This window comes from Rhinichthys klamathensis, unplaced genomic scaffold (genome assembly GCF_029890125.1).
Source record: "Rhinichthys klamathensis goyatoka isolate OS25496 unplaced genomic scaffold, OSU_Roscu_1.1 h1tg000376l_1, whole genome shotgun sequence".
Taxonomy (NCBI): Eukaryota; Metazoa; Chordata; class Actinopteri; order Cypriniformes; family Leuciscidae; genus Rhinichthys; species Rhinichthys klamathensis.
This window is the reverse complement of record NW_026606883.1, coordinates 248796-273058: the sequence shown is the minus strand read 5'-3', so window position 1 is coordinate 273058 and position 24263 is coordinate 248796. Positions and strand designations below refer to the sequence as shown.

General features: G+C 37.6%; 3 protein-coding genes across 4 annotated transcripts in view; 1 reads left to right on the top strand and 2 right to left on the bottom strand.

The window, feature by feature from the left end:
* The window catches only part of si:ch73-127m5.1 (neurotrypsin), a 43697-nt gene that overhangs the window by 7206 nt on the left and 12228 nt on the right, over positions 1-24263 (bottom strand). For both annotated transcript variants that reach the window (XM_056233696.1, XM_056233694.1), the window contains exons 4-11: positions 17835-18077; positions 15303-15441; positions 13011-13189; positions 9346-9493; positions 6573-6751; positions 6044-6185; positions 5549-5760; positions 106-247 (exon numbers count right to left, since the gene is read on the bottom strand). In XM_056233696.1, the coding sequence (XP_056089671.1) occupies positions 106-247; positions 5549-5760; positions 6044-6185; positions 6573-6751; positions 9346-9493; positions 13011-13189; positions 15303-15441; positions 17835-18077 (1384 nt within the window). The remainder of the gene's footprint in view (positions 1-105; positions 248-5548; positions 5761-6043; positions 6186-6572; positions 6752-9345; positions 9494-13010; positions 13190-15302; positions 15442-17834; positions 18078-24263) is intronic.
* LOC130069685 (cannabinoid receptor 2) lies at positions 1715-3036 on the top strand. The gene is made up of 2 exons (XM_056233735.1): positions 1715-1862; positions 1939-3036. Exon 2 carries the CDS (start codon positions 1972-1974, stop codon positions 2911-2913), a length of 942 nt encoding a protein of 313 aa, XP_056089710.1. The 5' UTR covers positions 1715-1862; positions 1939-1971; the 3' UTR covers positions 2914-3036.
* syt15 (synaptotagmin XV) overlaps positions 21825-24263 on the bottom strand; it is a 32553-nt gene continuing 30114 nt past the window's right edge. The window contains exon 9 of the transcript XR_008803790.1: positions 21825-21878. The gene's annotated coding sequence lies outside the window, so the exon portion shown is untranslated. The remainder of the gene's footprint in view (positions 21879-24263) is intronic.

Here is a 24263-nt window from a genome sequence, read left to right as displayed (position 1 = left end):
TATTCTTATCTCCATTCATCATGACTGAGGAATGATAATGAATCATATTCCACGGTACTGATTATGAGATGCTTTAGAGCTAAGATGTTGCAAATGGTTCCCTACGTGAATCCAAGCTGTCTGCAGACGACAACAGCATTGACATCATTCCAGCCATAATCACAGACACTTCCCCACTCTCCGTTAAGAAACACCTCCACTCTGCCCTCTTTTCTATTGTCGCCACCTGCCAATCGTACCAGAGGTCCTGAAACCACAGAAAAGCAAGCAAAATAGAAACTTAGATTTTGTCACTTGGAGTACTCTGCATCTTTTTAAAAATATATGAAAAAAATATATATATATATATATATATATATATATATATATATATACACACACAGTATATATATATATATATATATATATATATATCCCCACAAGTGAAGGAAGTAATTTTCCATTTAAGCTTATTATGATGTAGGCAGTTCCAGTACGTGGATGGAATAAACTGAAAGACAGAAATGATTGAATAAATTCATTTGATTCCAGACTGAAGGACCACATCCGATCTGTTAGCTGTGTAGCTTAAACCACAACATGACGTGCACAACACACATGGTTTTAACAGTCAGTGTAAAGGCCTCATATTAAGGTTTCAGTTTAAGTCCCCCTGTGGTTAAAATCAATTGTTTAATGTTGTTTATATGCCATTGTGGTGTTTTTAATACGCTTTGAGACAAACCATGTGTAAATTCATGAAACTGCAATGAACCAAAGACAGTCTCAAAAACGCGTTTTGAAATCGCTGGTGTTTCTGACGATTTGTAACCAGTCACGTTTGTTTGATCCCTGAGTTACATTCAAACTATTTTAAGGTATGGGGAATTTTTTTCAAGGAAAAAAACGGTTAAATGTGTCATTTTGGTAATCAAAGATAAGTTTAAAGGGATAAAATGATTGACTACAGGGGGACTTTAAGCAATTCATAGTGTCCTCAGGACATCTAAATGGGCCTTAATTACTTTCTTAATATACAATCATGGTCTTACTGTATTCATCAGTGCATAATTTTACTCCAGAAAAAAAGCATCTTTCTTTTTCAGCTAGCGTCTTTAACATCTCTTATTTTTCAACCCCTCCTTTCAATCTGCAATGTCTACGCCCCTACTTTCACAATCCAATCAATTCCTAAAGGAATAAAGTCCTGCGCTTCATTGTGCTTATGAATATTTTACTCAAAAATATGTCACATTCCAAAAGTAAAATTTGTTGTGCATTTCATGTCAAAATCTTAAATAGTCAAACAAATAAAATAGATTTTTCAACAGACTGCACACACACATGAATACAATGTCAGTGTCTGAAAATGTAAGCCTTCATATTGAAAACCACACTAATCACCACATAACGTAAGAGGCATCTAAACATGGATTTAAATCTGTCTGTCTCTGTCTGTCTGTCTGTCTGTCTGTCTGTCTGTCTGTCTGTCTGTCTGTCTGTCTGTCTGTCTGTCTGTCTGTCTATCTATCTATCTATCTATCTATCTATCTGTCTGTCTGTCTGTCTGTCTGTCTGTCTATCGATCTGTCTATCTGTCTGTCTATCTGTCTGTCTGTCTATCTATCTATCTGTCTAGCTCTAAATACACATACACTTATAATAATAATGATAATCATGGTAATAATAATTATTATTATTAATGTGTGTAGGCAGTTAGTTAAGAGATTAAAATTGCAGATGCTTGGCCTCGGATTTCAAAACCACAAAGGAAATGGCTATGTTGGCTTTTTTTTCTCCCTTACTTCCTTTCTGTGTAACATGCTATAATGGGTTAGAAGTGACAACAAGGAACAAACACATTTTATAACGGATTCGTACAGGTGAGTAATACTACAAAATAACTGCATTAGCAAATTGTGTAAATCTAAAATGATAATGAACACGGTTTTTCCACAGATTTAGCTGCAAGCAAACAGATTTATCACTAAAATGACAAACTGCACAAATATCTACATGGTGCTAAGCAGCACAGAGAAGGTGGCCATTGGCACGATCTGTCTCATGATCGCACCCTTCAGCCTCCTGGTCAATGTGCTTGTTCTGGTTGTCATAGCCAGCTCTGGGAACCTGAGGCGACATCCGTCATACCAGTTTATGGGCAGCTTGGCACTAGCTGACACCATTGCCAGCTGCTGTTTCACCATCACCTTCCTGGATTTCCACCTTTTTAAACAGGACGACTCTTTTCCGAGAACAAAGTATCTGCTTCAGCTGAGTGGCGTGACCATGGCGTTTACGGGCTCGGTTGGAAGTCTGCTTTTGATGGCAGTAGACCGCTATCACGCCATCTACAAGCCTATTACCTACAAGATGCAGCTGACACGGAAAAGAGCCTTGGTGGGAATTCTGACATTATGGCCCTTGGCTGCCCTCATTTCCCTCCTTCCTCTGATGGGCTGGAGTTGTCAGACTTGTCTATCGTGCTCGCAGTCCCATCTCTTTCCGTACGTGGATCGTAACTACCTTGCATTCTTTGCCTGTCTTGTGTTGGTGGTGCTCGTCCTCATACTGGTAGCCTATGCCTTGATTGTGTGGTGGGCCCACCAACATGAAGCCAACATGAACGTTGAACATCCAGGGCTAGCACGCATGCGCATTGACATCCATTTGGCAAAGACTTTTAGCTGTATAATTCTGATTCTGTTGGTGTGCTGGCTGCCTGTCCTTTCCTTCATGATGACAGATGTTGTTACGACAGAGCTTTCAAAACCACAGAAAAGGGCATTTGCTTTCTGCAGTACTCTATGTCTGCTGAATTCAGGCATTAACCCATTGCTATACACCCTGCGCTGCCGTGAGCTACGTGCAGCACTTAAATCATTAGTAAATGGTTTAATGAGAAGCAAGGGTGGTTGTTCACCTAGTAACTAATACCAGCTAGTAAACAACATTTAGCTAATAAACAGGAGTTACAGTATAGCTCCCCCTAGTGCATTGCCTGGCCAAAAAAAAAAAAGTCCCTGTTTGGATTTAAATAGGCAAATGAGTCAATGATTGGATCATTATTGCAATGATTATTATTTTTTTAGCATGGTGTATGTGTGGCAACAGTTCTTCTAACCCTGATTGATGGAGTGTGTAGTTTTTGTAGGAAGACACATCATGACCATATTCCAGGATGACAATGTCAAGATTCATCAGGCTCAAACTGTGAAAGAACGGTTGGGAGGGAAGACATTGAAAGTCTTTGGGATGTGCTGGAGGAGACTTTACAGAGTGCTTGACTCTTGCATTGTCAATACAAGATATTGACCAAATATTGATACACTGTTTGATGGAAATAAATGTGGTGATGTTATTTTTCATCAAGAGGTGCATACATTTTTGGTCATGATGTGTCTTGCTACATGGTTGTTTAAGAAATGAAAAGCTACACACTCCATTAATTAGGGTTAGAAGAACTGTTGCCAAACATATAACATGCTAGAAACATAATGATCACTGCAATAATGATCCAATCATTGACTCTTAAGCATTTGCCTATTTAAATCCAAACAGCGACTTTTTTGGTTAGGCTGTGTATATTGTATATTCAGCTTTGTGCAGTTTATTATCTGTAAAAATAAAAAGGTAAGAAGGAAGAGATCCGAGGACAGACAGGAAACAAATACGTTCAACATTAGCTTGTTAGTCCACTTTTATGATTTACATTTTATGCTGATTTTTTTGGATGTTTTTTTTTTTCATCAGTAAATATTCACTTTAACATGGAAGCCTGTTTCTGCCCTCTGTTAATTGTGGGATAAAGTTTAGAATAAAATTTAAAGAGGTAAAGTCGCATTTTGAGATATTAAGTTACATTGTGAAACATAAAGCCATAATTACAGCATATAAGGTGAATATTATGAGATCAATTATGAGAAATAAAGATGCAATTGTAAAATAAAAAATGTATAAATAAAAAAACCCACATTGTTATATACACTACCATTCAGAAGTTTGGAGGCAGTACGATTTCTTAATGTTAAAATTATATTTGAATTTATTCCTGTGATGGCAAAGCCGAATTGTATGGAATGGTACTGTGTCTGAGTTGTTAGATTTTCACAAAAACTGGTTCATAATAACTGCAGTGCACTGAAATTCACCATTGACTTCCATAAAGAAAAAAATAACTTTTTAGATGTGTTCGTTATCAAGTCTGTATCTGGTCTTGAGACAAGCTTGTATCGAAAACCTACTGATCGCAACACATTGTTGCATGGTACATCTTACCATCCTGAGTCATTAAAATGTTCTTTACCTATTTCTCAATTCAGTCGCATACGTCGTATTTGTAGTAAAGAGAGTGATTTTCAACATCAAGCGTCTATTTTATCAGACCGGTTTAGAGCAAGAGCATAGAGCATAGCGCATAGCACCTGTGAGTATAATGGCGTGGTGTGTTTAACTTTTAATTGTCTGATGAAGAGCCTACGTGCTCCAAACGTTACCACCTGTGTGTGAGTTTTTTTGGAGCCATGGTGTACCGACTTTTTTCCCTTTTTAAGCTGAATATTCAGCATCATTACTCCAGTCTTCAGTGTCACATGATCCTTCAGAAATCATCATATGCTGATTTGCTGCTCAAAAAATAGATCTTATTATTATCTGCTTAATATATTTGGGGAAACCTTGATAAATTTTTTTCCAGGATTCTTTGATGAAAAGACTGTTCAAAAGAACAGCATTTATTTGAAATTGAAATCTTTTAACATTCTAAGTAACATTATAAATATTATTACTGACACTTCTATTCAATTTAATGTGTCCTTGCTAAATACAAGTATTAATTTCTTAAAAAATAAAAATTACTTAGCCCAAACGTTTAAAGGGTAGTGTAAAAAGTATCCGTTATTTAAAATAAAGTCACAATTATAGTACCATTTCATTTTTTCCCCTCTAAGGTGGAAACTCAAATGTTACATCAAAGGCTCTAACATTTTTTTATTATAAAAAGAGACATTGTATGACCTTTTAGATCCAATAAAATCATGAATTTTCTCATTCTGACAAACTTTGTCATGTTTTATCACAGTCACAGAAACACTGACGGAACATTCAACATTGTTCCAACAACAACCTTGTCTTTCGTACCTTATATTTCAAACATACCTTTTCAAACATATCCAAAATGTCACAGGCTGGGAGCAAAAAGAGCAGTGATGTTATATAATAATGGAGTTTAAATTGAAATGGTGTTTGTTTGGGGATACAAAAAAATCATGTTTGTCTAATACTACACAGTAAAATGTCAAAGGTAGTGTTGTGGTCGCCAAGTGCTACACAATACATTATTGAAATTCAAATGGAACTTTTTATCAATAAAAGCGAGTGCTTGGTAAACTACAATGGCCGCGTTTATTCCTGGCCTCTGTCAACAAATGACATTTAAAACCCCTGTGAATTTCAGAAGGGGTCAAAACGGCACAGACAGAGAAGTCTATCAGCAAAACACATCTGTACCTCACACAAAGCCCTACTCATGCACACTGAAGCGTATTTTAGTATATTCGAGATAACTTACCAGTACTTTCTGGAGCCAGCGGGACCTCATTGTTTTCTACCCTGTGGCAGCGTATTCCAACATCTTCGCTATGAGAGCAATCGTGTCGACCCCACACGCTATGTTTGCACTCCAGCAAAGAGCTCTCACTCCCCTCACACTCCACATCGTCCAGCAGAATCAGCCCCGTTCCTTCTCCAAACGCGCCAGAGGGTGCGACCTCCGCACCGCCCCTACATGGACATACACACTCATGATAAATCCCCAATAGCCACTTGAAAATCTCCCACAAAATTCTTTATGTATGCATATAGAACATATAGAGAATGTGGACACCCACATTGGACACTCACTATTGTTGAGTAGGACACTTCTAAGAGATTTTTTAATTACTAATCCCCTACAGCCATTTGCAAAACAAATCCTAATAGTCATAATATGGGTTTTCCTAACTTTAGGGATTTCTTGTATATTCTACTGTATATTCACAGCTACTGGAGAATTAAAGAATAGCACCTGAATCCCAGCTGTCTGCAGACCACCTGCGCATGCTGCTCCGTCCAGCTGTCATCGCACACTGTGCCCCAGTCCCCGGAGTGATATACTTCCAGACGACCTTCCCATGGGTTATCACCGTCTACCAGTCTCACCACGCCATCTGAATACATATTAAAAAACACACTATACACACATTTCCTCTCTGGACTGTTTCTGTATGGCCAATGGAAAGTGACAAAGTACAGTCAACCGAAGAGAAGGGGTCTTGTTTCATCCTAATAGGGTTTATTTTGTTTGTTGTACATTATCTCATTTACAAGGCTACTTACCAGATAAATAAATAAGTAGACATTAAATATTAAGTTGAAATTATTTTTTAATGCGAGAAGAGAGAAACCATGGAGTGATACAAAATATATAAAACTAGCACAGCTACGTAAAAAAGTTTACTAGGGTCAACTATAGAGAATATTGCAGTTGACCAATCAGAATCAGGTATGTAGGGCTGTAAGTGTTTGTATGTGTGTGTCTATGTAAAGGACGAGACCTGAATAGGGGTTGCATGACACCCCAGCATCTTCCATATGGTCACAGTTGTGTTGTTCCCATCCGCTGTGACGGCACTCGTCCAGAGAGAGCTCATTGCCTGTGCACTGTACTGCATCCAGTTGGATCGGCCCACTGCCCTGGCCGAAATGAGCCCATGACCAGGCTTTGGGGATCCCCCTAGACACACACAAAGACATAAATGGTCAAAATATAAGTAGACTTCACAAGGTTAAGTCAATCTCAATATATTTAAATGGTAAATGTAATTCTTTTTTTTTTTAAATCAAGTTCCCCTTTATAATATAATAAATAAATAAAAGTGCTTTACAGAGTGAGTGAGGGGGAATCCAAAGAGTGATGTAGTCAGCCTGTGTCTGTATTTGGGGTTGATTAAGAGGCCATGATGGATAGAGGCTGAGGGCAAAGATGCCAGAATTACAGCCAAACTCTTTTTTTCAAGAAACACCATGGGGATTTTTACTGACCACAGACAGTCAGGAACTCAATTTAACATCTTATCAGAAGGACGGTGCCTTTTTGCTGAACACTATCCACATTAATATACTGGACCAACACAGAGCTAAGGGTGAGGAGGACCCTCTGCTGGCCTCACTAACACCTCCTCCTCACCAGGAGCGTTAGGTGTTCTCTCATCCAGGTGCTGACCAGACTCAACCCTGCTTAGTTTCAGTGGGAAACCATTTAAAATGCTTCTTACTACTAGCCTGGGTTTCCCCATGCTGCCTTTGCGCAGCGCGATTTTATTCACGCTGCTAGGCAGTCTGTAGCCTGGTTAAAACCAGACCATTCTCAGTTGTAACTGAGTTATGGTCTGGCAAAGCATCATAGACAAATCATTTCCAGAGGGGCGTCACCAACGGACGTCGCGGATAGACCTAAAACCAATCAGAGTGATGAAGGAGATGACGTATGCAGAGCGGCGGAGAAACATCTCCGAGTGTTGTTCTTTGCTCGGTTTTTAACAAAAGGGAAACGTTCAAATCGCTTAAAACAGACGCGATAGCTGATTCGAACGAGTGATGTTCGACGGCGGCATCCATCTTTGTAATGTAGGCTACAAAATCTGCTTCAAAATCCCAGCGCTGTCGTCATCGTGTAAAGCCCGCCCCAACGTTTCTGATTGGTGCCTCGATTTCAGAGGATTGGAAATGAGCTTGAATGAGCTCTTTGCAAGACTAACTTTCAGAGCATATCTAAATTTGCCGGAAGTTGTCTGGGTTTTCCCAGGCTAGGCAGTCTGGATTCCATGGACCAGATTTTCGGCTCAGCGAGGGGACCAATCACAGAACAGGGAGGGAGCAGCAAGACGATGACGACGTCTATGCGATACACCGAAGCAGTTTGTTTATACCTATGGATCAAACATGGCAGCAGACGCGAAGATACCTTTTGATGCAGCCTTAGATACATACGCCATCGTGTACACATACATCTCTGACCCATCGTCTTCTTCCTCGTCTAATTTCTGTCGCTGTACATACATCATCTGGTATAATTGAAACGATTGGCTATGAGCTGTACAGGCGCATTTGATAGACATTCGTAGCACCCAATAAACGGCTCTGGGCATTCGTAAACCACGCCTCAAATACGAGAAAATGAACATGTGGTTCCCAGACCACGTCTCAATCTCAATGAGACGTGGTCTGACGTTAGCCAGGCTTTCTTACTACACATTCAGTTTGAAAGCGAACACATTTTTTTGTTGTAACTATAACTGACAAACTCATCATTCCATTGCTTTAATGCTGCAGTAACTGAAGTCGTGCGTATCATCTCTGCAGCAGCGGTGCGAGTCTGTGCTCATGTGCCATCTCACCGTCTTTATTCTCTACAACTGCTGCAACAACATGAGATGGTGTAAGAGAGCAAATAATACAACAGCGCAAAATAAATAATTCAATCTTCCTCTCATCGAGATAAGAGAACACAGGGATGAAAATACCTCACACGAGCTCCTAAGTTTTGTGCGTTGTGAAAAAAGAACAGTGCTACTGATTCTTTAAAGAGCCCATATTGTGCCATTTTACAGTCTTGATTTTGTTTTTGGGAATACTAGAATAGGTTTTCATGCTTGAATGCTCAAAAAACAAAAACAAAAATCATTGTTGCAACAGCTGTCTCTTCCAGTCTGTCAGTAACATCCTGTTTAGTTCCTTTCTCTGTGCTCTGATTGGTCTGCAGGAACAATGTGTTGTGAATGGTCAACCACTTTGAGCGGAAATGACACGCCTCTCTTACCATAACAGCAAGTTTCAGCTTCTCAGGTGTAAACACTAACAATGGCATCAGTTTTACTTTATCAGTTTCAGGGTGGAAAAAACAGCGTCTGATTGCGGCGATAAATGCAAAACTCAACCAGGCCTCGCCCCTTTTTTGCGTATGCCTTGAGTGGGAATTATTTAAATGGGAAATACTGTGATATGTACATTTCTGGAAGAAAACTAAAGACTACAACCGAGGCCTTTCAGGGAGTTCAGAAACAGTGCTTACTGATACAGAGAATAACTCCCCTTGAATTGTGCTTTGTAACTTTTCATGCTCAAATACCAACATAACACCAAAGAAAGTTGAAAATGTAAAAAAGCATAATAGGTCACCTTTAAAACCTTAAAAAAATGTTTGCAAAAGGCAGTTAGTAAAGGTAGGAGTTACAAGCCTGATGCATTACTCTGAAACCATCCACTGTATATTCATGACAGGGGTGTGTACAGTAAGTATTTGATGTATTAGCTGTATATTGGACTCACCCCAATCCGAGCTGCCTGCAGACCACCTCAGCATCCATGTCATCCCACTGATCATCACAAATGGTCCCCCAGCGCCCATCATGGAAGACCTCAACTCGTCCCTCAAAGTCCTCCTCCCCACCAACCAGCCGCAGTGGCGGTCCATTACCTGAGCGAGCAAACCAGGAATCATGACCCAAAGCCACAAACACATCAATAAATGTAGTGACACCCAGAATGCTCTGCATGCAATACTCTCTCTCTCTCTCTCTCTCTCTCTCTCTGTGCAATAACCCAGCGGTTCTTAACTGATAGGTTGCGGGTCTTTTCTAATAGGGTTGCAGAAGGCAGTGGAAAAAAAAGAATGCAACTATAATAATGCAGACTAAAGTCTGAACTTTTAGGGAAAAACAAAAGTAAAGGAAAATAACCCAGGTTACATTAAATACTGGTTCATGGAGAAATCTGCTGTTGATTTTGGGTTAGTAAGATTTGCTTTTTAAAGAAATGAAAACTTTCATCAAGCAAGGGTGCATTAAACAGATCAAAAGTGAGAGTAAAGACATTTATAATGTAACAAAAGATTTCTATTACAAATAAATACTGTTCTTTTAAATTTCTATTTATCAAAGAATCCAGAAAAATATGTTTCTTGAGCAGCAATGATTTCTGAAGGATCGAGTGACACTAAAAACTGGAGTAATAATGCTGAAATTCAGCTTTGACATCACAGGAATTAATTATATTTTAAAATATATTTAAATAGAAAACAGGGACTTTAAATTGTAATAATAATAATAATCTTTTTGCTGTATTTTTGATCAAATAAATGCAACCTTGGTAAGAATAAGACTTTTTTTTTTAAAACAAAAAAAAATTTACCGATCCATTTGCATTTGCGTATTGTTGGGTTTCTATGCAGTTTCACTATTGTATGATAATAATTATGTACAATAAACAACTGGTAGTGTGTTTTAAAATTTTAAATCTGGGTCCTGAAGCAAACCCAGAATCACTACAACTACAATTAGATATATGTGCAGTTGTCATAAATATTTAATATATAATAATAATAATAATTCATATCAGGAATGCATTATATGCACCCATTCAAGGGCTAAAAAACATATTTTGCTGCCCTGGTAACCCAGCACAGAGCACATCTGTCCGTGTGTCCTCGGACTGTGTCTTCAATAAAGCTCTCAGAGGGCAATCATGAGGTCAGACGCCATTGATTTGCTTTCCAACCTATTTTCTCGTTATTTTACCCCCTTTGTTCCTTTCTACAAACGAAAGTATGGCTCTTTTGATTGTATAAGCCCCCACTGAAATATTTCATTAAAATTTCTAATTTCAGCTATTGCGCCAATTTAGTAAGTCAATATGAATGGACAAAGAAGCTGCAATAACGGCAATTCAAAGATAACATAATTGTCTTCATGATGTTCTATCACACACCCTGTGGTTTTTTGTCTTAAAATTCATTTTAGATCCGAGATACTCAAATGATGTTGCTCCAGGGCAGCTTTTAGAAACTGCAGGGTGATCAGTGAATAAATAGTCATTTTTCATTTGGTTTTACATTAAAAAGTACATTAATTAGTTCACTCTAAAAGTCCAAAATAAAAGTCCAAATATTTAACAAGTGAACATGTCAGGGGAATTTCATCAATCAGAGATGATAGTATTTGCATATGCTGATGTTTTATGTCAAGGTAATTAAAAAAAGTTGAGCAAAAACTTTTGTGAATAAATCTGCCACTGAATGTAATTTGATTAGCCAGTCTGCGCTGCAAGCAAGCAAAAAGGTGAAGTACACGACAATACCGGGAAAATGACACAACACGAAAAAAAAAAGGATGCTCGCATTATAAGCACTCGCAGACCGCTTTGTTGATTATAATGGGAGCAATCTTCTTTGTCGTATGCAGTATACACTTACCGCGCACACATGGAGGCGGAAACTGAATTCTCAGAACCAGACTTTGATTAACCCTGATGATCTTTGTATCCTATTTAACCCTTTCATGCATGAATTATGATCACCTCAGTCAGGATTTTTTTTCCTATGTGTTTTTATTGCTCTTAGGGCATGAAAAACAAGATTTGATTTGATTTTTTTTTTTAAACAAATTTTTCAAAGAGATTTTGCATGCGTTTATGGTTTAAACTGAAGAGATACTGTATTAAACATAATACAATAATAAAGATAAAGTATGTGTATTTAACAAACTAATCAATACAATTATATCAAATCATGTGAAAACTAAATATATTAAAAAATATATAAATCCGAAATATTGCAAAGGCAATTGAGCTTCATACAAGTTGCACTTCGTGTATCTTTGATATCAGAACATGAGGACGTGATTCCATCAGAGTTCTCTACAGCCTGTCAAGGTACAACTGTGGAAACCACTCAGATGCTCCCTCCAGTGTGCTGATATTAGTGCTTATTAGCTGATAATTCTGATTATGTTCAAGATGGACACATTTCTAGCATAGCCCTCTTCTGAGAAAACCTAGGGATACGTTTTTTTCAAATCTCATCTGAAATGAGCAGTGTTGGGGCAGGCATAACGCATTCAGATTACTTTTTTGATGTTACAAGTAAAGTAATGTGTTACAAGTAACATGCATTACATAATCAGATTTGTTTTAATGTTACGAGTAAAGTAATGTATTACAAGTAACATGCATTACCTAATCAGATTACTTTTTGATCTAACAAGTAATTAATTACAAGTAACATGCATTACGTAATCCGATTACTTTTTGTTATTACGAGTAAAGAAACGCATTACAATAACATGCATTACGAAATCAGATTACTTTTTGATCTAACAAGTAAAGTAATGCATTACACGTAAAATGCATTACGAAATCAGATTACGTTTTGATCTAACAAGTAAAGTAATGCATTACAAGTAACATGCATTACGTAATCAGATTACTTTTTGATCTAAGAAGTAATGACTTACGTAATTAGATTACTTTTTGGATGAAATGAGTAAAGTAATGCATTACAAGTCACATAAATTATGTAATTACATAACTTTTTTCAATGTCAATGAAAATGACATTCTAATAATACAAATACATTTATTTACAGTAAAAAAAAAAAGTCACTGCAGATAAAGTATTTTCAAAAACAATATTCACAGTTTAAGTATGAATTGTTGCTGAAATATAGCCATTGATGCACGAGGTCCACTATAGTGGACAGGTGATTAATCAGATTTTTCTCCCAATCTAAAATCAAAACATGGAAAATATTACTGTGATATGACTCATTAGATATTGCTTGATGCGGCAATATTTTTTTACATACAAGAGTCTCCTAGGATAGAGAGAATGGGTGGATATTCCGGAGCAACTTGGCATGTCTGACTGACCATTGGCCATCTTGGTTTGGAGGGGGAAGAAATCAAAACACAATGGCTTACAACTTGGTTGCAATGTATAGGATGATGCACCAGGGTCTTTGCCATCAAAACTCTTGCAAATTCAAGAAAAAGCTTTTTAAATAGCTGTCCACTGTAGTGACCACTATGCGTGAAAATTAAACACTTTTTCAGTTTGATGGCAGCTGTAAGGTTTTCGCGAGTGCATCTAGATGCAGGAATGTTTACAGCACTAGTCACTTAAAAGGTCATTAGCTTCACTCCCACAGAAAGCACACTGACCTTCAGGTGGTGCGCACAGCACTCCGGCCTCGTTCCCATGGTTACAGTCACTAGTAACAAACTTCCTGCTCCGGCACTCCAGCAGGGATTTCTCATCACCACGGCAGCCAAGGCGGGCGTAGTGAAAAAGCCCGGAGCCGGGGCCAAAATATGAGTGCTGGAGAGCTGTGCCAATCTCACTACAACAAACGAAAAGAATTATGAAGAGAGAGAGAAACACCAAGTTATTTCCTCCACTGTTCAGTGGCATAAGGCTTTAAACCCACTCATTTTATAAAGGCTAAATCAAAAATAGATATAGTAAATATGAAGACACGTATACATTTTAATTCATTTAAATATGCAAATGAGTAACCATACTTTGACCACACTGAAAAGGACAGGCCAAAGTAGGGCTGAAATGTATTAAATTATTTACATGACTAATTAATCAAATTAATTGCAAATAATCACATATTTCAATATTTGTTGAGAAAAAAAAAACAATTAGTATATTATTCAAAGACATTACCTTACTGTGGCAGTCAATGCATAATTTTCACATTATCTTTAATTAATTGTACTAAATTAAATGGGCTATGTGTAAGAATGTATTTATCGCTTTTTGTATTGCCATTGCCAATGTGTGAACACCTTGTAACAAAACTATAAAAACGAGACCGTCATGCAAAGAAAAGGGATTCATTGAAAATATAGTATCACAATAGCCAGAGGCCGTATTCACAAAGAATTTTAAGGCTAAAAGCAGCTCCTAACTGGCGAATTTAGGAGCAACTCCTAAAAATAATGGGCGTGTCACTCCTAACTTTAGGACGCCTAATTTTTTTCACTAAGAGTAATTCACGAAGCATTTTAGCCCTAAAAGTAGCACCTAAGTCTGGGACAGCTTAAAAGAAGTCGAGAGGACTCCTAACTCACTAAGACCTATTCACAAAGGATCGTAGCGCACACCACCGCCTCTCGCAGTCGCCCGGGGTCCGCGACACAAGCGGGAATGCTGCATTAACCTGCAAACAAATCCTCTCCCATGTCTCGCGCTTAGTTTTGCTTGATATCCCAGTGCCGAATTTCCCTTTTATTATGTTTTTTTTTTTTTTTTTTTTTTTTAGCACCAACTCGGCCAGCAGCAGTAACTGATCCTGCGTCCAGTTGGGCTTTCTTTTACGTTTTGGCGACTTTATAATCCACTGTCATTCAACTATTACATTACTTCAATAAGAACAACATTTCCTTGCTTTTAAGTAGTCTATTTAGGCTAGGATGTCAATTAACCAAGTAAGTGTTAATGCAAGTGTTGTTTTTCATTATTAGGCAAGTGACGGTTTTCATTGGGGTATTAGGCTACCTTGATTTAATTTATTTTAATTCACGACTTTTCTCTCTCTCTACCTTTTTAGAATTACACTTCACTGGGGCCTGCACAAACATGTCATTATATATGCATTTCGATGACATTACTATTATTATTTTGTGTAGGACACAGACATATTTAGATGTCGTAATTCCATGATTTGTTGCGTCTGTGTTATGTTCCGCATGATGGCCCTGTCATCTAACAACCAATCACCGTGATCATTGCGAGGAAGCTCGTGCATGAGAAGTGACGTCATCCATAGCAACGAAGACTCACTCTTAGTTTAGGAGTTGTCATTTTTCCTTACTAAGAGTAGGTCTGAAAGGCGCTGTGAATAACTTTTAAGAGAAAACTCCTAGCTAAAATATTTTAGTGCGATTTAGGAGTACACCTAGTGGTAAGATAAAATTCTTTGTGAATACGGCCCCAGATCTAGGCTATATAGTCTATAGTCTCAAACATACTTTATATTCAAACTATCATAACAGTGTCATTTTAATTAACTCATCTGTCGTGATGTTGGTGAATTGATCGTGCAAACATATCCACATGGCTTTGATCAGATGCTTTCTTAACTGCTGTTTTCTCACCACTATCATTTTTGTTGTACGTTTATTTTGTTACATTCATCTAAATGCCACTCTCAGCAGCACCTGGATGTTCATTAACAGCATTATCGCTGCAAAGGTATTTCCAACTTCTTTTTACTTCTAAGGAAAGAACGAAAAAAAGATTTGCCATGAGTATATCAGGGTATTAAATCATGTCCAGTCTCTTGTGTATCACGTGTGTGTGTGTACGAGTGCGAGCACGAGCAATAATTCGCTGGCTGCAGTTCACTTAACGGCCACCGGTGTCGCTAATAACAAGGGTTTCTGAATTATACTTAAACTAGTTAAATGATAGTAACTGACAGCCCTAATTAGAAGTAAACATACCTCAGTCCAAGCTGTCGGCAAACCACACTGGCATCACGGTCTGTCCAATGCGTGTCACAAATTGACCCCCACTGGCCGTTCAGGTAGACCTCTAGTCGGCCACTATTTGAGGACGAACCTCCCGCTAACCTGACCGCTCCTGAACAGGTAAGATATATATATATATATATATATATATATATATATATATATATACACACACATATATTATAAATAATAATAAAAATAATTGTAGGAAATAATTGAAAGATTCTAAAGGAAATCCATGCAGAACTATTTTTAGCATATTGATATGAATTTGTTAGCAAATTAGGTGTTCTGGGGAATTGTTAGAAATTGACCACATCCAATTCTGTAAACCTATATATAAACCTATTTACAACCAGTTTTCTCATTCCTATCTGTTTTCTAGAATTTAATAAGAATTAACAAAAGTTATAAAATCTTACTGAAAAGCGATCAAGGCCATTTTATTCTTTACAGGGAGGATAACAAAAATGTCAAGATTTAGATTTTTTTTTTAATAAAACTGCTCAAAATAGCATTGTTCATTCTGTATTTACATACAAATGTATATTTTATATAACTGAATTTGGACAGAATTGCTTCTTTACGGAGACATACTGTACAGAGTATTAGTGGTGCGAATAGTTTATTCAGATCCCTCAGCATGAACTCCTAAAATCAGAGGCAAATTCTAAAAACGAATTTTGTTCTTATCAATGTATTCATGCCTCTAATCCCAGCCCTAAACCTAACAGTATATGTGATTGCTTGATAACAGGAACAGAATGTTGATCCAGGAACACATCGTACTTGGCAAAGTCACAGCCACCATTTGTCTCCACTGCACACAGAACGCAATGTTGTTTTGTTTTTTTACCATTATATAATTTTCCTGAGATACAAACTGAGATAGAATATTCTTCTCAAGAACGTAAACCACTGATTTCTAAATATAAAGTCGCTGCAAAACACAACAGTCTTCCAAGAGAGACCGAAAGGGAAGTAAGACAACAGCATTCAAAGAGGTAGTAAAAACACATATTTATCAGCTGAAGAATGTTAAAATGTACCAACATCAAAGGCTGACGTCGCACTAGCTGATTTTCAGTCATAAGCGGCCATGTTTCTCTCTGCAGGGAAACTTTAACAGCCCCAGAGACTAAACTCCCTGATGAGTAAATGGATATGACCCAAACTTTTTCTTTAGCAGACGAAAAGCCACATATCGCAAACACTGATTGCGTTTTTCTGCTAAAATAAAACTGCGGGAGTGAAAAAAAAAATCTCATTAAAGCTGCATGTGCATAAATATTCCTGTGCATGAAATCATGGGGTAAAATAACCCTGAATTGCTGTTTTTTCTGTTGTTATTATGTCAAATTTCAAATTGATTTGCCAAAACACATTACTGCAAATCAATCTATGACAGGAAATGTAGATTGCTCTTAATATCATATTTACAGGGGGTGAAGGTGAGATTTTAGAAAGAGCAAAAATGGGTTGTTTTCGATTTGGCTAATGGGACACCTCCTTAAAGGGATATAGTTCACTTTGAAATAAATTTTTGGTATGTTTTAGCTTACCTCAAGGGCATCCAAGATGTAGGTGTCTTTGTTTCCGCAGTAGTTTAAATTTTGATATTTTTAGGTCAAACCGTTCTTGTCTGTCAGTCATATAATGCAGGTCTATGGTCACCACCTCAAAGAGCATGCACAGAGAAGTCCAAATTAAACATGATTTAATGACTCGTAAATGTAAGTACACATTGATGGCCTAAGACATGAAACGAGCGGTTTGTGTGAGAAAACGAACAGTATTTATATCGTTTTTACCTCTTGTAAACACAGCCACGTCCAAGTGATCTGAGGGCGCGGGCGCTTCGGTCTTTTCCGGCAAGCGCCGGAAGTGATCTCTCGCGCGTGTACGTCACTCATTGTTTACACAGAGCAGAGATTGTATAGGTAAGACGACTAATTAAAATGGTACTAATTTGCGCATATCCGGGATGTTTAAACCGTCGTAAAAGAAAACAATTAAAAGAAATAAAAAATAAAACAATTGTATGAGTGACGTACACGCGCGAGAGATCACTTCGGCGCTTGCCGGAAAAGACCGAAGCGCCGGCGCCGTCAGATCACTTGGACGTGGCTGTGTTTACAAGAGGTAAAAACGATATAAATACTGTTCATTTTCTCACACAAACTGCTCGTTTCGTGTCTTAGGCCATCAATGTGTACTTACATTTACGAGTCATTAAATCATGTTTAATTTGGACTTCTCTGTGCATGCTCTTTGAGGTGGTGACCATAGACATGCATTATATGACTGACAGACAAGAACGGTTTGACCTAAAAATATCAAAATTGAAACTACTGCGGAAACAAAGACACCTACATCTTGGATGCCCTTGAGGTAAGCTAAAACATACCAAAAATTTATTTCAAAGTGAACTATCCCTTTAAGATATATTTTAAACTCACTAGTGGAACATAGCAGACCATTAATTGTAAACACTGTAGGGCTCACCTTGGTGGCAGTCGCAGTAGGCCCAACCAATGGCCCCTGAGCTCTGTCTGAAAAAGCACCATGGGTTAGACTCACGGTCAGGATTTCGACAAAAATTGTGCTCTCCCAGACCCCTGCCCGGATACTGCTGCACGTAATCTGGGAATTCAGTCCACTTCAGACAGGGTGAACCTGAGTCGGTCTGAGAAACGGTGCCATTGTAATAGCCCAGCTCAGTGAAGCCCTCGGAGCAGGACAGAGGAACTGGGGGAAAAAACAAAGAAAAAGGATTTTATACTTCAAAATCAAATCCCATCTTTAAGGCTGACTGTTCGCACTGGCATTTTTCAAAGTGATGAAATCTGATCCGTTTGTTCAGAGAGTAGTCAATATCCTGTGTATCTAATGTAATATGAGCATGATACCAAGAGAATTTCTCATTCAACACTCAAGAGCAGCTCCCGGTGTTGAAGGAAAGAAAATTTTAAATGTAGTCTCTGCTTATATCCATCATGACATCTTGATGTGATGCTTACATATTTTAGGAATATTTACATTATATCATTAATATAAAATACAATATTATTACTATTACGTATTATTAATAGATATAAATTTCAATATGGATCATACATGTTTCACACTTGTTTTAGTGAGCAAAATTAGCATATTTGGACATTGGACAATATTGAACTTTTAATGAAAGAAAAATGACGACATTCTGAAAAATAAAGAACATATTCCCCCCCAAAAAATAAAATAATTATATATATATATATATTAAAATCAGATTTAAAATCCTATAACTTTGCATTTCATTTGTATTTTTCTGTTTAGACCACAAAATAGTCAAAAGTATCCAAAGTAACAACAGGAGAAATTTGCATTACACCTTGCACTCAGTTATTGAAAAGAAGTACAAAGTATATTATGCACTTATATTTGAAGTCACACATTAATAATTTAATACACATATCTTTTTTACAAACAGAATAAAAATGATTTCCTGTTATAATTGGCAGCATGGCACAGAATGCATTGACAGAGCATACCTTGTGTTTAAAGCTGAAATTAGGTATTTACTTTTTGGAAAAGCACACATAAAATGTACTTTTCATTGAAGTAGTCAAGTCCTGAAAAATATGGGCTCCAAAATAAGCCAAATATTAGTCAATCCAATATATATATATATATATATATATATAATAAAAACAACATTCTGTCCTTATTTTGGAACTGCTTTCAAGTTTAGTTCCAAGAGTGCCCACAATCTAGCAAAATCCCCTTTCTGTCATTAGAGTCCAAAATAATAATCCCTATTGTATAAATTGCCAATGTACAGCTCTGCAGATGTGGCCTTTCCGTATGGCTTTCCTGCCAACATCTTATATCTAACAGTGGCCCTTTTGTTTATCTCTCCAGAACACCCACCTTGGCCTCCAAGCCATGAGCACTGATTCCTCAGCCCCAGGGCTGGAGATTGAAAAGAGGGAGAAGTTGGACATCTGGATCCCTTATACAGCCTACTTTCCGAGCATAAAGGACGAGGGATTAGACAAGGCTGTGCTCTAAGCAGGTGCTGAGAAGCCAAGATGAGCAGCCAACAAAGCGGCAGGGAGCAGAACTCTCCCTGACCTGCCCTACTTGAGACTCACCAGCAAGAGCTACACCACCCGTACTGGATTTAAAGGCATAATTATTGCAAACTTGCACCTCGTGTTAAGGAAAACAGGTGGTTGTGGTTTCTTAGGCCTAGTTTCAATCAAATCACATTGTTACATCTCAAATTCTTTAAGATCAGATGGTTATTTTCTTTTAATAACGAAACCTCGTTTCAAAGCAGTATTTGATTGACAGATGAGTAGGCGGTTCGATGATATCACCCGGTATGCATCAATATGGATTAGCGTTTACACTAAAAATGCCAGATGCATTTTCAACAAAAAAACGCCATCTAAATGTGATATTTAATCGAGCTGCTATACCAATTTTGACAAAGCAACCACAGCAATGCAGAAGTCAATGAACCTGAAATTATCACAAGGCTTTATTCATGGATAGACATCTGCCATGTCTAGCAATTATAGTCACTTACAATATGTCCCAGCAGGTATGAACTGACAAGCTTCCAGTGACAAGTGATTAGTCTGTCCAAATTGAAATAAAATTTCTGCATGATGTGACACAATCACAGCCAAACTGAATGTATTCGATATTTAATATAGACCAGGATTTTAAACCAATGACATTTCACTGTGGGAGGGGCTACTCAATGCAACACAACAAAAACAGAAAGTGAATGGACAAAAATGCAAAAAAAATATTCAATTATTTTTTATCCAGCTGTTTTTCTCAAAATGCCTATTGTTCCAAAGCTGCTTTACAAAGAGCTGATTTGGAACAATATGTTGTTTGAGTACATAAGGAAAAAAAACAAAGAAAAGAAGAAAAGATTGGAAAAATGACTGAAGTAAACAGAAGTCCTCACACGATTATGGCTGGATCATAGCTAGCTGGATAGAAAATCATAGCTGGTCTTTTTCCAGAACTCAAACCTGATTACGTTAACGCAATTTGTGTGGTTGTAGTGCTGTGAAATCAGGATCAAATTGCATTTCGCACAGAACAACATCACACACACTGTGAATGGCTAGATAATGTAGGAAAGATTATTAGAAGCGCTGTTCTAAACTTTCGAACAGTTTGAACACAACTTTACTTCGCTAAAGGGCTTGAGTTTGGTGCTGTGCTGATGAAGACACAAATGCATCTCTCGCTGGATGCACGAACACATGGTTGGGAGGAGAGCAAAACTATGGGAAGAACTCATGGAGAGTTTAGATGGTGAGGTCCATATGGACTGTGAAATGCTGCTGGCTTTGCACAAAAAAAGCCTCCAAGAGATTTCAGCAGATTTTCCATGTTTGTATGCAGTTTTTGATGAACTTTGTTGTGAGTTGGACCCAAAGACAGTCAGAGAAGGGTGGAGAGGCTGTGATCTTTCACTTCCCATAATCCCCTGTTAACCCACAATTCCTTAAGTCCCAGAATCCAGCACTCCATGACTCAGCAGAATGTCATTCCCAGCCTGTCACTAGAAAGCTCTGTGGATATGAAGGGTCCTCCACCTTCCATTTGCCTTTGAAAACACATCACTGGCAGTGGGAAGAACAGGCTGTTAATCACAGTCACGACTGGCACGTCTGCAGTCTTCTTTGTCTGCATACTCATGCGACTGCACTTTTCTGAGCCAGGCTGTATTCAAGTGATATCAGAAAAACATATATTACAGAGGAACAGTGTGTGTGTGTGTAAAGAGCAGCAGTAGATTAATGTCTCCATCTGCAAGCTCAGACAGACTCTCTGCAATCAGGGCAGGGCTGAATTAGACATATTAAAACAGGATGACGGAGAGCGCTCTCAGAAAGAGTTGTGCCAACCTCAGGGAAATCGTTGACTGCGTTTCTGTTTAATTGGATGCATTAAGATGTGTGGGCAGGAAACGCCATAATGCTGTCGATAAAGTGTCTGGAACCAACTGAAAATTATTTAATCCGTAGAGAGTGACAGAATAAAAAGTTTTTGATTGCTTTTTACATACATTTTCTTCTTAATTAGTATTTTGTCTTGTTTTACGATAAAGTATCTTGACACAAGATTTATTTACTTGAGAAGCAAAATTGTGTCAGATAATAAGACTCGCTTTGAGAGAATATTTCCTTGATTAAGTTTATCTTACACCATTGGAAAGTAACTATCTTGTTTTAAGCATAAATCTAATAAAGTGTTTATGCTTTTAACAAAAAATTATACTGTTCAAAAATTTGGGATGAGTACGATTTCTTTATATTTTTGAAAGTCCATCCAAGGCTGAATGTATTTGATCAAAAATACAGTAAAAATGGAATATAATAATGATGGAATAAATTACACTTTGAAATATATTAAAATAGACAACGGTATTTTAAATTGTTAAATTATTTCAGAATATTACTGTTATTACATCATTACTCCAGTCTTCAGTGTCACATGATCCTTCAGAAATCATTCTAATATGCTGATTTGCTGCTCAAGAAATATTTCTTATTATTACCAATGTTGCTGCTTAATATTTTTGTGATGAATGCACAGCAGTTCAAAAGAACAGCATTTATTTGAACTAGAAATCTTTTATAACATTATAAATGTTTTTACTGCTAAGTTTGATCAATATAATGCCCCCTTGCTGAAATAAAAATACTAATTTCTTTAAAAGGAAAAATCGTACGGACTCTTTAGTACTTTTTAACGGTTGTGAATATTGAAGGAGGAATATGAGTCCAGTCTATGGAAAAGAATATCATAAGCTTGGTGTGGACTGTTTGACTTAGTTCTTTGTCCAGTAAGTAAGTACTTCATAACCACCCAGAACATCTTAGCAACCGCAGGGACAACTAACCCAAGCCATTTTTATGTAGTAAATAGAATTTAGACCATGAATGTAATATATAAAAGTCGTTATTCATTATTCACTGATTATCTTCACCTTGCAACTCTTGAAATCAAGTGTCGCTTATAGTGCAGTTTTGATGTCATGACATTAAGAAACACTAAATAATCATTGAAATGTAACCGACATCCATCCTGTCCAATGCAAAAGGGTGCATTTATCATGCTTTTTTGGAATTTTACAGCCCCTGTCATGATAAACTGACATTTTATGGAAATCTGTCAAAAACAATTGTGTTTCACACAACTGGAATGACATAAGGGTAAGTAAATATTGATAGAATTTTCATTCTTGGTAAAATCCCTTTAAGACTGATACATTAGGCTGACATTTGGATCCTTTTATAACAAAGAACAGAGGAGATAGACATCTTCTGCGTGATGGAATAGCACATTTCGTGCTAAAAAGAAGCAGAGAGATATTTAACAGGAATGACAGGGAAGGTCAGGTAATAAAAGAGTGTAAAACAGAGGCGTCTGGGCATCAGGACCAGCACCAGGAGTGGGCCATGCTTATTCAGCACAGGCTCAGACATTTCGATCCCATTCCATTACGGTGCAAGAAAAAAAAGGCTGATCTCCAGGTGTTAATAACTCCTACGACATGAAGGTCGGGGGAGGGGACGCTACGGGAAAACAGAGAGAGATGCAGGATGCATGCTCTACCACGGATCTGATAAACTAACACATCCCGCTCATTGAACAAGCCATTCTTTGAAATATCAACTCTAGTGAAATCATCTTATACTGACATTCTTCTCCATTCTAACCCAAACACACAAGGATCTGACACATAAGGTGGGGGATGAAACATCAAAGCCGTTTGAGAAAGCAAAGACTGGCACAGATGCACAGAAGAGAGAGAGAGAAGCTGAGAAAGAGAGAAAGAGACAGAGAAGCTCTTTTCTGTGATGTTGTGAAGTTGTATTGCAAAAAGATTTATTCAAAAAATTACCTTATGAGTCAAATATCAAAATTGGAGGACATAAGTGATTCAATCAAAGCTTGGGCACAACGTTTTTTTTTTTTTTAAGCAAATCTACAGACAATCAAATCGGAACAATCAGATAAAATAGCTTAGATATAATAGAACTTCTAGACAATATGCAGTTAACAGTGGGTGCAAAAAATATGCAAAACAATCATTGAAAGTAATAATAAAAAAATGAAAAAAAGAAGACAAATAAATATTGCAGAGCATTGTATTAGAGCTCTTTGGCTGGGATTCATTCACCTTCAGCCACTGACACCCTCTGTGCCGCTCTAAGCTAATGGAAGCACACTGGCAGAACGAATGGCAGCAGAAATCAAGTCATTTACGCAAAGCATCCGTATGGCGTACTTGGACACACACGCTCTCAGCTCTGCACCATAGGAGAGCTCCAAATAATCCATTTCCCCACCACAATGAATATTTGACACGGTTCACATAACGTGCTTTGGCGTCTTAAGCGAATGTGGGACCAGATGCATGGTGGGGCACCAATGGGTGACAGGAAGCAACATAAGAAAATCAGGGAATGCACATTAACATTTTTCTTTTTTGCAAAATAAACCAGAAATGAGTTCTCTTATGGCCACTGTTTCATGTACAGAGCTTAGAGCAAGACAATCCACAAAGACCTTGCATGTAACCTTTGCACATTGTTTCAAAGGATATAACTCATATCAAAATAACTTCTTTTTTTTTTATTTGGTCCACTGTGGCATGCTACCTAGCCATGCAACTTTCAAGGGTACTATAAGATCATAAGCTGACCCATTCTTTTTGATGTATAAAGGATGCTTTGGGCACAGTTTATGTTTTCAATGAAAAAAGAAAACCAAATCGCTCAATCTAAGCCCTTTCCGTTCCTGGCACCATAAAGCCGTCTGATTGGCTGGTCCGGGGAAGGCTGTTTATCTGTCTTGATGCAGTGACATCAAAGCACTGACAGTCATTAGCACTTCAGGATTGGTACT